Source organism: Rutilus rutilus (assembly GCF_951802725.1).
Source record: "Rutilus rutilus genome assembly, chromosome: 9".
Taxonomy (NCBI): domain Eukaryota; kingdom Metazoa; phylum Chordata; class Actinopteri; order Cypriniformes; family Leuciscidae; genus Rutilus; species Rutilus rutilus.
In genome coordinates, this window is record NC_140223.1 from 15,464,160 (window position 1) to 15,479,281 (window position 15,122).

Consider the following 15,122-nt stretch of genomic DNA (forward strand, 5'->3'; position numbering starts at 1 on the left):
ACTTGACGTATGGAAAGCTATAGCGCACTTAGGTTATTTAAGGACAGTGTTCATTATTGGGACAGTACCTGATAATAACTGATGCGCTTTCTTGAAAGAAACTCACCTGTTGTTAGTCGTTGACATGGCGACGAATCTTGGGGGTTTCCCCATTTGTGACGTAGGGGGATTTCCACCCACAGACGATTATCAAGAGAAAAAGAGAAAGAAGTACGAGGGCCAACGGTTGTCATGTCACAGTCGTTAGTGGATGATCAAGAGATAAAGCGGTCTCTCTCTTTCTCTCCAGATTTCTTCTCCAAAAGCTTCCGTTAACTTCAGGGCTTCCAAAAAAAAACAAAACAGGCGAAGCACCCGGAAATGAGTGCGTAACGCGGGTCTGATGATCTTGACGCTGTTTCGGTGGATTTTCAAGCGCAGAGATTCAACACAATAACGACCTACAAGTGCGTGTAGAAACCAAAGGGACTCTTTTATAGTGCTTGCAATGAGAAATATGAGCGTTCGGAACGGCACAGCGGAAAATGGAGGTCAGTTCACTTTATTACACTTCGGCCCTGTTGTCACTCTGATTCAGCATGTTTTAGGAATATATTTGCTTTTACTTTGAGACAAAGCTAATTCTACTGCAAATGACGCATTGAAATTGAACAAATGATAACAATCGTCATGTCACTTTATATTACGTTTTATGATACTAAAGTATAATCGAAAGCGAGTTGTTTTCTAAGAGAAGTGGGTGTTTCCAAAGTTACAGGCCTGTATCGAAACAATAACAGGCCCGCGAATGTCTTGTTTTATTGTCTTGAACGGTTATTATAATGGTTTAGTATGTCTCTACTCTAGTCCGATCGAAATGCATGTTTATCATCTGATATGTTTTTTGACTTGTAAGTTAGCGGGTTTGTTTATTAGCTGATATTAAAGAAAAGCTATCGCATGCAGACACGTTTTTTTTTTAAATGACATTGTTTGTCCTTAACTGCTAGTTTTATGTAATATACATAAATAATTTGCTTTCAGTTTCGTGTTCCGGAAATGCGTATGTTTAACTGTTTTTTTTGTGTCTTGTTTTTCTCTCCCGTCTCCCTGTGCAGCCTTAGACCTAGGTGAGTGTAAAAAATTACGTCATTGTGGGCCGGGGTGACCTTGTTTGTCCACTTTCTGTTCCTTTCCCTAAATATATTACGTTTTTTGTTTGTTAAACTATCCTTTTAACACCATAAAACAATGTCATTATTTATTAACCTTTTTGTCTTTTCCATGAAACACAAAAGGAGATGTTATACATACAGTGTGACAGCCCCAGTTGCCATCTTTTTCCATACAGTGAAAGTAGGCTACATGAGATCATCTGCTTTTGTGTTCCATGGAAAAAAGTGAATGACAGAATTGTACTTTTTAAGTGATCTCTTTATCTACACCTTGTGTTTATATTTATGTCAAAACTCTCTCTGAAAAGACATTATAGATGAGTACCTTCTAGAGAAAACGACCAAAGAGCCGAGTCAGCCGAGGCTCCCTGGTCCTCCTCCTCCACCTGCGGACCAAGACATCCAGCCAGTTGATCCACCATGTAGAAGCAGGAGAAGCGCTCCACAGTTGGTCCCCAGAGGATTAGCTCCAGACGTGAGTCTTTCTGCTGTTACAATCAACAGGAAGAGCGGTTGTCTATAGCAGGCATCACTATTATTATTCTTTTATACGGTTTTGAAATCCTTAAAGGGAGTTTTCACCCCATAAATAAAATTCTGTTATCTTTTACTCACCCTCATGTCAACTTGTACGACTTTATTTCTTCTGCAAAACAACTGAATAGTTTTGGTGACCACTGACTTTAATTGTATGGAAAAAAACACGGAGACATTTCTCAAAATATCTTCTTTTATGTTCCTCAGTTTGATTTGGAACAACATAATGATGATTTTAAGTTCTGGGTGAGCTTCCCCTTTAACCTTATCAATTAAATTTGGTGCATAACTCATCCCACCTTGTTTGTTCTATGGACATGAGTGATGCCATAAATTCTGTGGCTTATTTAGTGTATTCACTTGCCTTACAAAGCTGTCTTACGTTTATTGGTATATCGAAACTTGTTCATGACATCAAGCTTTTTTTTTTACCCACTGAAGGATGATTGTAATTCGATGCCTGCTTTCAGTTAGAGTTCTCTCCGCTCATGCTTTTCTCCCCCATACAAAAGGCAGACAGGCACATGCCCTCCTCTCTTCTTCTCACTTTCTCATTGGCTGGTTTTTCATCCAGCTATACGAGCTTCCTGTTTCTTCACCATGCTCTTTCTGGCTCTTCTCAGCGGTTCTTTGTGTAAGCGATCTGAGTCCATTCTCTGGCATGTCCAGGCTTGGTGTTTATCTGTTATCTCCTCAAAAATTCAACTTTCTTAAACTTGTTACTATATTTATTTTTTTATAATCATGCTCTTTGTGTTCAGTATCTTTGAATGTTCTGCATGTGTCAAACAAACTGTTTATCACTTTTTTTCCCTCCCCCTCTCTTTTGCACACTCACTTTCTCTTTCTCTCTCACTGTTGTTTGACATTGGTTTAATTTTCAATTGCTGATATTGCATAGGGATTTGGATGTGAGTTTGTCTTTCCATTAATGATTTCAGATATTGGAAAGTCCGAAAAGGAACATGTGATTTCAATGTGGTAGTAAAACAAGCTGGTTTTCGATGTGGTTTTCTGAACCTTTTGTGTGGCTGATTCATTGTGCAGGTGTTTGAATATAAATTATTCAGCGATTGGCAGGCCATTTATTTGATCTAAATAAGGAAACCCTTTTGGCATTGCTTAATTTATCTGTTTGTTTAAATATTTAGTCTCTTGCTCTATTCATTTGTTTGTTAATTTATTTGATATTGGGAAATCCAGCTGTAAATTACAGTGCTCACCAAAGACAATATATTATAACAACGATAAAGTTTTAATAATCTTTCAAAACTCTTTAAGAACAGGAAAGTCTGCAACAAAACTTACGATAATGACACAGAGGAACAGTAAAACTGGAATCAGTTTTTTCTCCAGCTGATGAACGATAAAAACATTAAAGTCGCCATCCATGTAGTCAATAATCTTACCCCTTTAAACTCATCTTTGATCACCAAAATGGCATATTTAAACTTTCCTTTTCCTGTGAAAAAAAATTATGTATGCCTTAAAATAGCTTGAATGTAACTCTACACCCTTTTTTCATTTAGTATACTCGGAGCCATGAATATGCAAGTGAGCCCTGCCTCCACTCACTCATACAGGCTCGTCTACAAGTCGATGTATCAGAATGGTAATGCGTAACGGTAATTATTATGATTAGCCTTTGGCTTGACTACGTTATCAAACAGCTAATAATGTGTTGCTAATGTTCCACAAACCATGGTCCCGTTCGCCATCTCAAAGTCAGACAGCTGCCTTCTTAAAATCATTATCCTTAGAAACTCTTTGAACATCATAGAACGTCAGTGGAGAAAGGCATATAGTTCATCATAACAATGTAATATACATCATTGGCTATACATAATTCACCCGCTATATTGCTAAGTCTGATTTTTCATATAAACAGAAAAATATACCGGGATAACCTGGCTTCTCTTAATGATTTGCTAAAGCCCGCCCTCACGTTGATGTGATTGGTTACAAGGTAGTTTGTGGCGTAAAAAACACAGGCGATTTCAAACCGCATTTTTAAAACTGTCTTTGGTTCACTGCAGTTTTAAGGAGAAATTTCTCAGCAATGGTGTTGACTTATAAATTTGCACATGGTTTGTCTTAAAGCATATTAAAAATACCACATAGACATATAAACAATATTTAAAACTTGATTTTCACCACAGGGGGACTTTAAAAGCCAACCAGAAACCGTCAGACGACAAACTCCATTGCATGCTTACAATAATTAATGCTCACCAATAATGCGTTGGTGTGGACACTTGTAATATTATCATTATAGTTATCTTTATAGTAATAGTGTTGTTCTTGGTCCTTTTATCTGTTAAAAGTGGTTAAGAACACATTTAGCAACCACATAGCAACACCCTTGTAAGCAGGTGCTGCATAGCAACTGCATAGTAACACCCTGGCAACCACCTGTAAAATCCTAGTAACCCATAGTGATGTGATTAAAAACTACAAAGAACATTTAGCAATATAGTAACACTTTAGCAATAGAGCATAGAACTGGCAACCTTTCATGACATTTTAGTAACTGTATAGTGATGTTCCAGCAACCACCTAGAACAACTTTTGTAAGGAGAAGTGCAATTAATTTTCTTCAAATGCAAAAATTTAGTTTGCATCTCTTTTTTCACAGAATCCGTTCATCTTTGACCAGGCCCCAACCACGAAAACTGCTGCTATGGCATCAATGCATCACATGCGAGGCCACAAAGGGCCTTCTCAGCGACGGGGACAGACATCTGTAGCACCCCAGTGTCTTCATCCTCCGCAGTCTGGGACAGAACATCTGGAGCGCTTCCTGGAAAAGCCTGAGATGGTGGTGGTGGAGCAGCCGAAGGAGCGTGGCATGCGATTCCGCTATGAGTGCGAAGGACGATCAGCGGGTAGCATCCTTGGAGCCTCCAGCACTGACGCCAGCAAAACTCTGCCTGCTATTGAAGTAAGTCTGAGGAAGAACTTTTGGCAAGGGTGCTAATGAGCTGACAGTTGTAGTTTTAGGAGTTAAATACATTTTTATCATCATGTTATCATCAGTTGGACCTTGTGAACCTCTCATTTAATTTCAATTATGCATTCAAGTTTCTCCATTTACATGAATTGCTTTGAGCACCTTATTTAATTAAGTGGGTGTGTCTGGAATGCACCAACTATCCCAAGACAGTGGGGCTTCCCCCGTTATGGTTTGTGGTAATTAAGTTAAACGTGTCTTTGCAGCTAAAATTGAAAGTTCCCTGGAGAGGTGTTCGATGCGTGGGCTCTGACGGAGGGATTTACCTTAAAACCACACAAATAAACATGTTCACCAGTCATTTTTTCCTTTGGCAAATGTCCATACACGGGTACTTTCAACAAAGGAGCCTGTGTCAAAAATGCAACCACAAAGAAGCCATGCAAAAGCAAAAGTAAAACTGTATTTCATCTTTTTTTACCTTTAGATTAAAGGCCCCATTGACAATATCAAGAAAGTGATGGTCACCGTGTCTCTTGTGACAAAGGACATCCCGTACCGGCCACACCCACACTGCTTGGTTGGGAAAGACTGTTCAGATGGGATCTGTGTCATCCACATCAATCCCCACAGTGCTCGTCGCCACAGGTATGCTTCTATTAACCTCAATGGAACAGCATGCTTAGCAGAACGTGATCTGAGTGTAAAAACGTAATTTCCAGCCTGAGTATGTTGGTGTTTTCCAGCTTTGCAAATCTGGGCATCCAGTGTGTGAGGAGGAAGGAACTTGATGCCTCACTGCAGAAGAGGAGGAATAAGAACATTGATCCTTTTAACAGTGAGTTGTTGAACGATAGTTGTTGACTCACTGGCTGTTTCCCAAACCTAGTGAGCAATTTAGGCAGCATACTAACAGAAATGGGACGTCATACATAAGTAGCAACTCTCTATGCTACATGAAGTGCATAAGAACACTCAAACATCATGTTGCTAAGCTTACAGCACTTTACTTTAAGTACAAAAGTACATATTCAGTTAAATTCAAGTTTATTTGTATAGTGCTTTTCATAATACATATTGTTTCAAAGCAAATTCTTGTTTCATGTGTCCCACACAAATTAGGTATTTATCAAACTATTTTTTTAGAAATATTTTGTCTGTATTGAATAAATTAGTTTTGAAATTGACATTTTTCTCACTTTGTCCAGATGTATATTTTATAATGAGGTCAATGCCATATTCTCATTAGGTTTTGGAACAGGTCCTAATAATACTCTTCCGCTGTAGCCGAGTATGAACAACTGTTGAATGTTTTTTGTCTCGTTCTCCCCCAGCGGGCCACTCTAAGAGCATTGAAGACATGGACATGAACGTTGTGAGACTGTGTTTTCAATGTGAGCTGGAACGAAAGGACGGAGACAGAATCCCCCTCGCCCCTGTGGTTTCCAACCCTATCTACGACAAGAGTAAGAGCAAGATATATGTTAGGCCAAAAAACATACTCTACCAAAGTACTTAAATTCTCTGTAGTTTCCCAGCAGATGATGTTTGGGTTGTTTGTATTTGTCTGATTAGAGGCGACCACAACTGCAGAGCTGAAAATCAATCGGCTTAATGTGGTCAGAGGCCCCTGCACAGGAAAAACCGAAATCTACATGCTCTGTGACAAAGTGCAGAAAGGTAACTGAACGTGATACGCCACATTTAATTGCTCAAATTCCTATTATATCTCACTTGATGCTATCTTTACAAAACAGTTGGACTAAAACAACTAATTCGTATATCTGGAATCCTCTATAGATGACATAGAGATAATCTTCAGCATGGAGGACTGGGAGGGCAAGGCGGAGTTTGCTCAGACTGATGTCCACAGACAAATCGCCATTGTCTTCAAGTCCCCACCATTCAGGGAGCAGAACATATCTGAGGAGGTGGAGGTCAACGTGTGTCTACGCCGCATATCTGACCGGATGGACAGCGAGCCAGTCAAGTTCACGTATGTTCCGGACAACGCAGGTGAGTTATCAGACGTGGCTGAACGTTGTAAGGAAAGCCACCTCAATATCAAAAGATAATTTCAAAATAAATGAATTAAAGATTATCCTGTTCAAGACGCTGGATAGGCTCCAGCATCCCCAGGACTCCACTGAGGATAAGCGGGTTGGAGAATGGAATACTATTTAAATGAAATCTTTACACATTTTTCTTCTCTTTATTAAGATAAACAAATGTAAAAAGTATAACAAATTCTACCACAATATTTAAAGGGTTAGTTCACCCAAAAATGAAAATTCTGTCAGTAATTACTCACCCTCATGTTGTTCCAACCCCGTAAGACCTTCGTTCATCTTCAGAACACAAATTAAGATATTTTTGATTAAATCTGAGAGCAGTCTCGCTCCTCCATAGGCTTCTAAGACACTATAACTTCCTGGCCCAGAAAATGTATTAAAGACATCGTTAATATAGTCCAAGTGACTCCAGTGGCTCAATCTTAAGTTTATAAAGCGACGAGAGTACTTTTTGTGCGCAAAAACAAACAAAAATAACGACTTTATTCCACTTTTCATTTCCTTCTCTCTGGGCCTCGAGTCTTTTCACGTAGTGTTTAAGCGCAGCGCGTCTGTGTTGCACGTCACCACGTAGGCTCACTATTGGACGACGCTGGTCATGTGTGTGATACACACAAAAAAATTTTCTCAGGATTCTTTTGATTTTCTTACGGTGCTGTGACGATCCTAAAAAAAATTCTTATGTGGGGCTTTTAGGTTGCTTGTGTTTTAAAGTAGGAGAATACAAAAGCAGACTAATAGGATGAATAACTGAAGCCAAAATGCCTCCGATTCAGAAATGAATCTCCTCCGATTCAGAAATGAATCACATCCTCTCTTGCTGGTTTCTAAAATATTGCAAAAGAAGGTGTGTCACCGTGCCAGTTATTCAAGGGGATTTATAAATAGGCAGCATTACTGTAGTTTAAACTGAAAGTATTCATGAGGAAACTGTAACGCTTCATAATAGGTCTTCTGTTGTCTACAGAACACAGATGATTCCTTTATAATCTGTGCCATTTTAGCCAGTGCCATCACATGCTCATGTCACCCTATAACACTGAAGGGAGGTTCATTTGATTTGCACTTTTGATCTGCAGATCCCTACGGAGTGAACCGCAAGAGAAAAATAAAAACGGATGTCAAGTTCAGCGAGCCATGCAGCAGTAAGTTCCAGTTTTTTAAATGGAAATCTTTATATCATTCTCTGAAACGTTGTTGACTACATCAGTTTTATCTTCCCTGCTCCCTCAGGTCAAGACCTCATTGTGAACGAACCTGGCATGTCACAGCATTTTGACCCCTTCTACACTCACATTCCTGATTGTAACGTTCCCAATGCTTCCATGCCAATCACTGTTCAGGACAGAGGCATCCACATGTTATCCCAGGGCATGGAGGAAATTCACTATAATGAAGACTTTAAACAAGAGGACGGTTGTATTAGCGTGGACCCAGAGGTTTTGGAAACCTTCTTCCAAAGCTTGGTTCAGCCAGGTTCAGAGCATTTTTTAAATGAATTTCAGATCCTTGATTTAAACTTCAGTTTAGACAGCACAGATACGAACTCAAACGTCAACCAACCCATGATGAACATGGCGTCTATAAATGACGTGCAATTCAGTCAGATGGTGAATGAGAATCAGGCCTATCCAGCAGATTTGGAGAACATCGAAGGCCTCGTTTTCTCCACTGTGAAGAGCGAGAATGACCTGGACCATTGAAAACCACTGTGGACTTTTGGATTTTGGACATACAGTCACTGCTGACTAGAAAATCATTCCGGACCAGGAAAAGGCTAAGTCAAACTTGTTATTGACTAAAAAACCAGTTCAGCTGGCACTATGACTTCCAGTTTGGTAGTATGTGCTTACAAATGAAGTAAATCACCTGCCAACAAAAGGCAGGAGTGGCATGTAGCCATTGCATTTTCTAGTAAAAAGGGAGCAACATATGCTGCTCAACTGCTTCTATCGTGCCAGTTACGAAATGTGTCTGTCATTTGCTAATTTATTGTGAGGGTTTTAAAAGCAGAACAGATAACGTATCGAGGAAATGGAGCCAGACCCAAATTCACTAAAATATTTAAGTGTTATATATAACATGATATTTGTTTTGAACATTTCTGCACAGTTCAACTGTTGAGGAATTTCAATTAACAGCATTAAGGGGTCAAAATTGGACATGATTCTGAAGTAGCAGTTGGATTCATTCATGTAATTCATACCAATCTGACACCATGTCATTTCATTTCATTTCTTTCATGTAATCATCAACAATGATTACAATGCCCCACCAAATCCTCTGCCCATATCTGGCCATTTGTGATTCCTGAACAAAAGCATAGTTTGTAATTGTGATATCTGGTTAACCAGTACAGCACTATGCTAAGCTGTAAGGGTTTGTCCACACAAAACGTGTTTTTGCATTCCTCTCTGTTGCTTTTCTATTGTTGTTCTCTGTAAACAAGCGCTAGATGGTTTGAACGTTGCGTTCGTTGACCTTGTGCATGGCGCAACGTTCTAAAAACGTACCCGAAGAAGTTCAAAGCTGGTTAACTTATAGATCTGGCTTTTTATCTCATGTTTTTAAATGCAAAAACACGTTCTGTGTGAATGTCCCCTTAACTTGCTAACCAAAATTTCAGTTTTCTAACTGAAAACACAAAGAAAGGGAAATGTTTAATTTGATTTTGTTTGCTTTGGTAGTATAATGTCATTTGAAATACATTATTAACATATTTTCATGACATCTCTTATCAGGCACCAAATAGAGTAACCATTAAATATGGTTTCAACCAGTGGAATCACTTTGGCGTCCAAGGGGATTGGATTCTGTTGGGGTCTAGTATTTTGCATGACAGCGGACATGACATGATTGGTTTTTTAACACAGTTAGGTACTTTAGTCAAGTAGTCAGCAGCTATCATGCAACTAGTTTAAACTAGATTAAACTTCAGCAATTTAATCGCTGTCAATGTGAACACAACTCAAACAGTTGGTGAAGAGCAATATGATAATTGGTCAGTTATTGGGATTTCTGTCCACTGAGAAATTTTAATTGGTCTAAAATTTCTAATTAGTTGTATATTAAACATTAAATATGTTCTGATTGGCTGCATTTTAGCTTTAAGTGAGATTAGTAACTTTTCACTGGAAACTTGTCTCATGTCTGGTAACGTCATGCTGTGAAGTTAAACATATGAAATGAATGTAGTCAAAATAAGTCAGTGGCAAAAAGATTTCAGCGCTTTTTTTCTGTTTTAACTACATTTAAATATCAATGTTGAAGGAAGATGAATTCATGATCTTAATTGGAAAGCATTTCGTCCATTTGTACACGCATGTATAATGTCAGTAATACTGCTGTGATTCACATTGTTTTGTGTAAAAATCCATTAGTTGCCTGCAAATACTGTCGCTTTCTGCTTCTCATAGTATGCTTTTGCTGTTGATATTAAAAATGTGGAAAATGAATATTTTGACTCCATTGACTATCCCCATGAATAATTCCTAATGTCACGGGATGAATCATAATTTCTTCCGATCTTGACTGTAGGCAGAATTCTATGGCTGAAGTCCTTTCATATCCACCTCACCACATTAACAGTGTTAATTCAAACCCCGCAAACTCTTGACTTCATATGCATTTCCAGATTCAAGCGACATTAGGGAACCAGATAAAGTGTGCAGTTACTTCCTCATTCACTAGTGCTATTGCTGTGCTTTGTTGCACTTCTCTGATACTATATATAGGGTTCAAAACAATAGCCGGCCCACACACGTTCAGCATGTCACAAACTCTGACAAAATAGCCTCCTACAGTTTTTCATTGAACTTTAGACATGAAGCTTAAATTGTTGTTCTGTTTTTAAGGTTATTAAAACCTGTTTTTAGGTTATTTTATTCATTATGACTTAATATCCGAATGTCAGTGTGTGTGTGTGTGTTAAGCACTTGAGCTCTTGTGAGAAGTGATTTCCCACACCCCAGTTCACATGACTCATGACCTTTAAAAAGTTAGCAGCAGAGCTCTCCTCCCCCTTTCTCTGTGTGTGTATCTGGATAGGCTATAATGCAACTTCAGACTTGCAAGGTTTAACATTGACTAGCTCTAGGGAAATGATACCTCACACACAGAAATTCCAGTATTAGGCAATGGCTCCACACTGTAATAAATATTTGGTGCCAAAAGGTCCAGTATTGGGCAATGGTTCCATCCCTACTGTAATACATTTTAAGGCGCCAAAAGGAAGGTTGCAAGAAGACACAAAATTTGCATTTTAAAATAAGTTGCACTATTTCTGTAATGTGAATTTATAAATGAGAATTTGTTTGTTTCTTTTTTGACAGAAATTACAATAATCAATGAAATGTAATACTATCACACCGCTTACTGAACAAATAACGTTAACGTTATCTCACAATACTGCTTTTGTAACAAAAATGGGATATTACTAATATACAACAGCTTTAAATCAAGAAATTAATCTGTAACTTACAAATTTAGACTTAATATTGCCACTTGTGTATATTTTGTTATTTCAGCGACAACTTTCCAGACGAATTCAAAGTAGAACTGTCGAGTCTCCGAGCAACACAGAGCAATGGCGTTTCTTTCATGTCTTTGAACGAATCGTTTGAGTGAGTGATTCAATAAGTCACTCATGAATAGAGTCACTTGTCGCCACCTACTGGCGTAAATATGTAGTTCGCAGAAAGTGTCTGAAAAATTCTCCCGTCTAAATTCACACAACTTTCCTGAACGGGCAAACACCATAGCAAACACAGACAACGGGCAGAGCTGCCAACTCTCACGCATTCACCGTGAGACTCTATACCGTTTTGGGGTCGGGGTCGGGGTCGGCGAAAGGTCAATTGACACTGTTCACACGCTCTCACGCCACACATCCATTTTCTCACGCACAGAAAAATCGCGAAGCAAAGAGGACACGGAGACCGACAGACTAGACAGAGCAGGTTACTTATGATATTAAAAAAAATCTCAGCTCTCAGATTCTGTCAATTTTATTACGAAATTCAAACAATAAATACCGTTTTGGCGCTTGTAAATGTGACGTGACAGATCCCTAGCGGCACGTGAACCGATCATCTCTAGCTAAACACGAATGAACAATGTTGAAAGAAACAGTACAACTTACCGAAATGTATATTCATCATACATAATATTGATCAATCAGTGTTTTTCAACTGCGGAAAGGGTCAATAAAACAGCTGGAGAACAATTATGTCACATAACATTTACCTCAGGAAAGCCATTTAATGACCATAATATAGGCTATAGCAGGTTAGTTGGCTAGAAAAAAGAGCTATAGAGAGCATTTTGCTAAATATGTTTAGCCTACTATATTACATATTATATTTTTTACTTATATCATTAAATAAAGTTATTATTATAATAAAAAACATTATATTTATTTATTTTATTTTATAATTCTATACCAGCTGATAGGGCTGTCTGTATGTTTACAGCATTAGATGAGTTTTTTTTTTCTTGAGAAAAATTAACGCCTATCTCGTGTACCTAATATTTATCCAAAATATTAAAGTCAATATTAAATCAAATCACAAGAATTGAATTGAAATCGTGAAATTTGTTTCAAGCAATAATAAAAAAACGTAGCTTACCAGAAATTGTACCATATAAACATTGTCACTAAACAATGATGTGTTTGTTTTGTGTGTTATACATGATGTTATACATTTTTCTTAAATAAATAAAACCTAAAAATAACCGTTAGAGAATGTTCTGTATAAAGTCTCATTATTTTTCCACAAAAAAACCTCCCTCATATGTTAAGTGAGAATATTAGTCTATGGTTACAAAAAAAAGAAGAACCTAAAGAGAACATTCCTGGAATGTTAGGAAACTAGACAAAAAAAAAATTTGATTGGCAAATCAATTTATTACTAAGTATAAATGGCATATTTACAGAAGACAAGCACATAGTTGTTGGAGATGTTAATAGAAAATAAATACATTATTGTTTATTCTTCAGACTGTATGACAGACATAGAGAATGGCAGAGAAGAGAACCGTCATCATTTTTTCTCCACTATCTGAGGCTCTGAGAGCTTCTTAATGGTGAGCTCCTCCACAAACTGCTTCACCAAACTCTTGTGAAGAGGCTCTGGATCCTAAGAAAGAAAAAAACGGAGTAAGATTTATCAGATGACAGTGAGCGGACGTGCAGTGTCCGTCCTTCACATTCCCGTTCATTTCATTACCTTCTTTTCCAGAAGTCTCTGTTTCTCAACTGCTTCCTCCAGACTCAACCCCACCCATTCAGCCTCGTCCTCTGCGATCTCAAACTGCTGCTTTTAAGAGATGCGAGTAAGGCAAGCGGAAGAAAACACAGGCTGATTATCAACACCATAGGCTGCAAATACACATCTTGTAATCAACTTATCTAACCTTGTAGCGGTTGTAGATTTTCTCCCTGCGAGACGGATCATCGGGATACAGATCCGTGTCTCTCCGCGCCAGACGTAAAAGCATCGCACGCTTTAGATCCATTCCAAACTTGGAGTTCAAATCTTGCTTTGGGGTCTGATTCAAGAGAAATACACACAAGATTCAGACCAAATTATGCTTTAAACTTTTCTTGTATAAATCATTAAAAATGGATTTCTATCTTAACTTTTACAGTACATTGAACTGAATAACCCTTTACACAAGACTGGTTTTACAAACAATTTACATAATTTATTCTTATTGCATTTCATACAAAATGCACACATTTAATAAATTAAAAAATTATTCTATGTTTAGCAAATTACATATTTTATACAATAATGTAATATAATAATAAATATATAAAAAAAAAAATTTAATATATTACATAAAAGTATTATAATTTTGTAAAATAATAAAACATACTAAATAACACAGACTTTTAAGGACTTCATAATTTTGTTAATATAGTAATAAACATACAATAAATAGAACTTCTATACAATAAATATTATAAATACAAACATATTATTATATAAAATTATTGTAATTTTATCATAATAAATATAATTTTTTTTTTAAACATATTACTATATAAACATATTACATAAATGCATTACAATTTTGTCAAATAATAAAACATACTAAATGCCACAGATGGACTTTATAATTGTGTTATATATATAAACATTAAATATTACATTATAAACATATATTATTATATCATTTTATTAGACATCTAAAAAAGGAAATCCTACACACTATCAATACTAGCAAAAAGTATGAAAAAATATTTATTAGCAACGTTTCGGTCTCATGACCTTCATCGGGCATATATGATAAATAATATAGATATGTAATAAATATTATAATTTTTGTAAAATAATAAAACACACTAAATGCCACAGACTCGTGAGGATTCCCACCTTCAGAATGTAGAAGTCGAAGCCAAAGGCGGCATCAATGAGGTCCAGTGTGCGAGATGTGACGGTTACAGTGAACTTTTGGTCGAGGATCTCACTGTACAGCTCTCTGTTAAACAACTGGGGCTTCCAGGTTTTGCGCAGTCTTGTAGAGAGCTGATGTGATCATTCATATCCACAACGTAAATATCATATAAAAAATATAGGGTAAGTCATCTGTCTTCAAGTTACATTCTAATTTATGTACTATCAATTCACATCAACTTAAATTCAGTAGTTCTCTCGTCGGTCTTACCTTGTCACCTTTGGCATATCTAAAGCCAGAAATCCAGCCTTCTCCACCCCAGAGTCCATCCTGTGATTCTGGCGGATAATAAACTGGGATAGGCACATCCTGGACTCGCTCTCTGTGTCCAGATTTAGGATTGACTCTGTATTTGACACCCAGAGGCTTCCAGTGCACTGGAGTTGCAGGGCTGGTGTCCTGCAAGGAGCGCAGGTAGTGCTGGGGGAGACGGGAATAGATGCCCGTCTGCAGCTTCAGGGCTTCCCAGATTTTAGGTGGATACTTGTGTAGAGGCATTTTGTAGGACAAAACCTTAGAAAGAAGGGTTGAGTAGGTCCATGCATTAGACAATGCACACACACACACAAAAAACATAATAAAAAAAAAATGCATACATATATACATTATTATATACACACTGCATAGATTCGATTTTATGCATATGTTGTATATATTAAGTACAACTGTAAACTAGCTGATAAGCTACAGCTTATGAGATACAAATATTTGCTTTATTATACAAAAAGCTGAAATGCAAAAATAATAACAATAAGGAAAAAAGATTGTATACAGGTCATCACTCTTACCGGGGAATGACGCAATCGGAGAATGTTAAATTTAATTTTACATGATCAGTATTAGCCTGCTAGCCTCTCAGTCCAGCACACGCTGTAACGCTAACCAAGGGCACCATACGTCATTTCCCATGACAGATACTAGTGTGAGAATCGCGATTGGTTCAGTGGA

The 15,122-nt window shown here is 37.5% G+C and overlaps 2 protein-coding genes across 3 annotated transcripts; one reads left to right on the forward strand and one right to left on the reverse strand.

The window, feature by feature from the left end:
• The first annotated feature begins 337 nt into the window (after positions 1-337).
• On the forward strand, positions 338-10,168 carry relb (v-rel avian reticuloendotheliosis viral oncogene homolog B). The gene is made up of 11 exons (XM_084418149.1): positions 338-530; positions 1,098-1,109; positions 1,463-1,629; positions 4,327-4,632; positions 5,129-5,289; positions 5,388-5,479; positions 5,976-6,107; positions 6,217-6,321; positions 6,442-6,657; positions 7,793-7,858; positions 7,947-10,168. The coding sequence occupies exons 1-11, from the start codon at positions 488-490 to the stop codon at positions 8,414-8,416; spliced, it is 1,770 nt and encodes a 589-aa protein (XP_084274275.1). The 5' UTR covers positions 338-487; the 3' UTR covers positions 8,417-10,168.
• Positions 10,169-12,601: 2,433 nt separating this feature from the next.
• On the reverse strand, positions 12,602-15,098 carry mrpl28 (mitochondrial ribosomal protein L28). Of its 2 annotated transcripts, none has more exons than XM_084419851.1 (6): positions 14,963-15,098; positions 14,385-14,687; positions 14,093-14,245; positions 13,128-13,262; positions 12,941-13,027; positions 12,602-12,850 (listed from the first exon to the last, which is right to left on the reverse strand). In XM_084419851.1, exons 2-6 carry the CDS (start codon positions 14,670-14,672, stop codon positions 12,755-12,757), a joined length of 759 nt encoding a protein of 252 aa, XP_084275977.1. In that variant the 5' UTR covers positions 14,673-14,687; positions 14,963-15,098; the 3' UTR covers positions 12,602-12,754. The 2 variants fall into 2 exon arrangements, with proteins under 2 accessions (XP_084275977.1, XP_084275976.1); XM_084419850.1 differs by having other exon boundaries at positions 12,941-13,030.
• Positions 15,099-15,122: the final 24 nt, after the last annotated feature.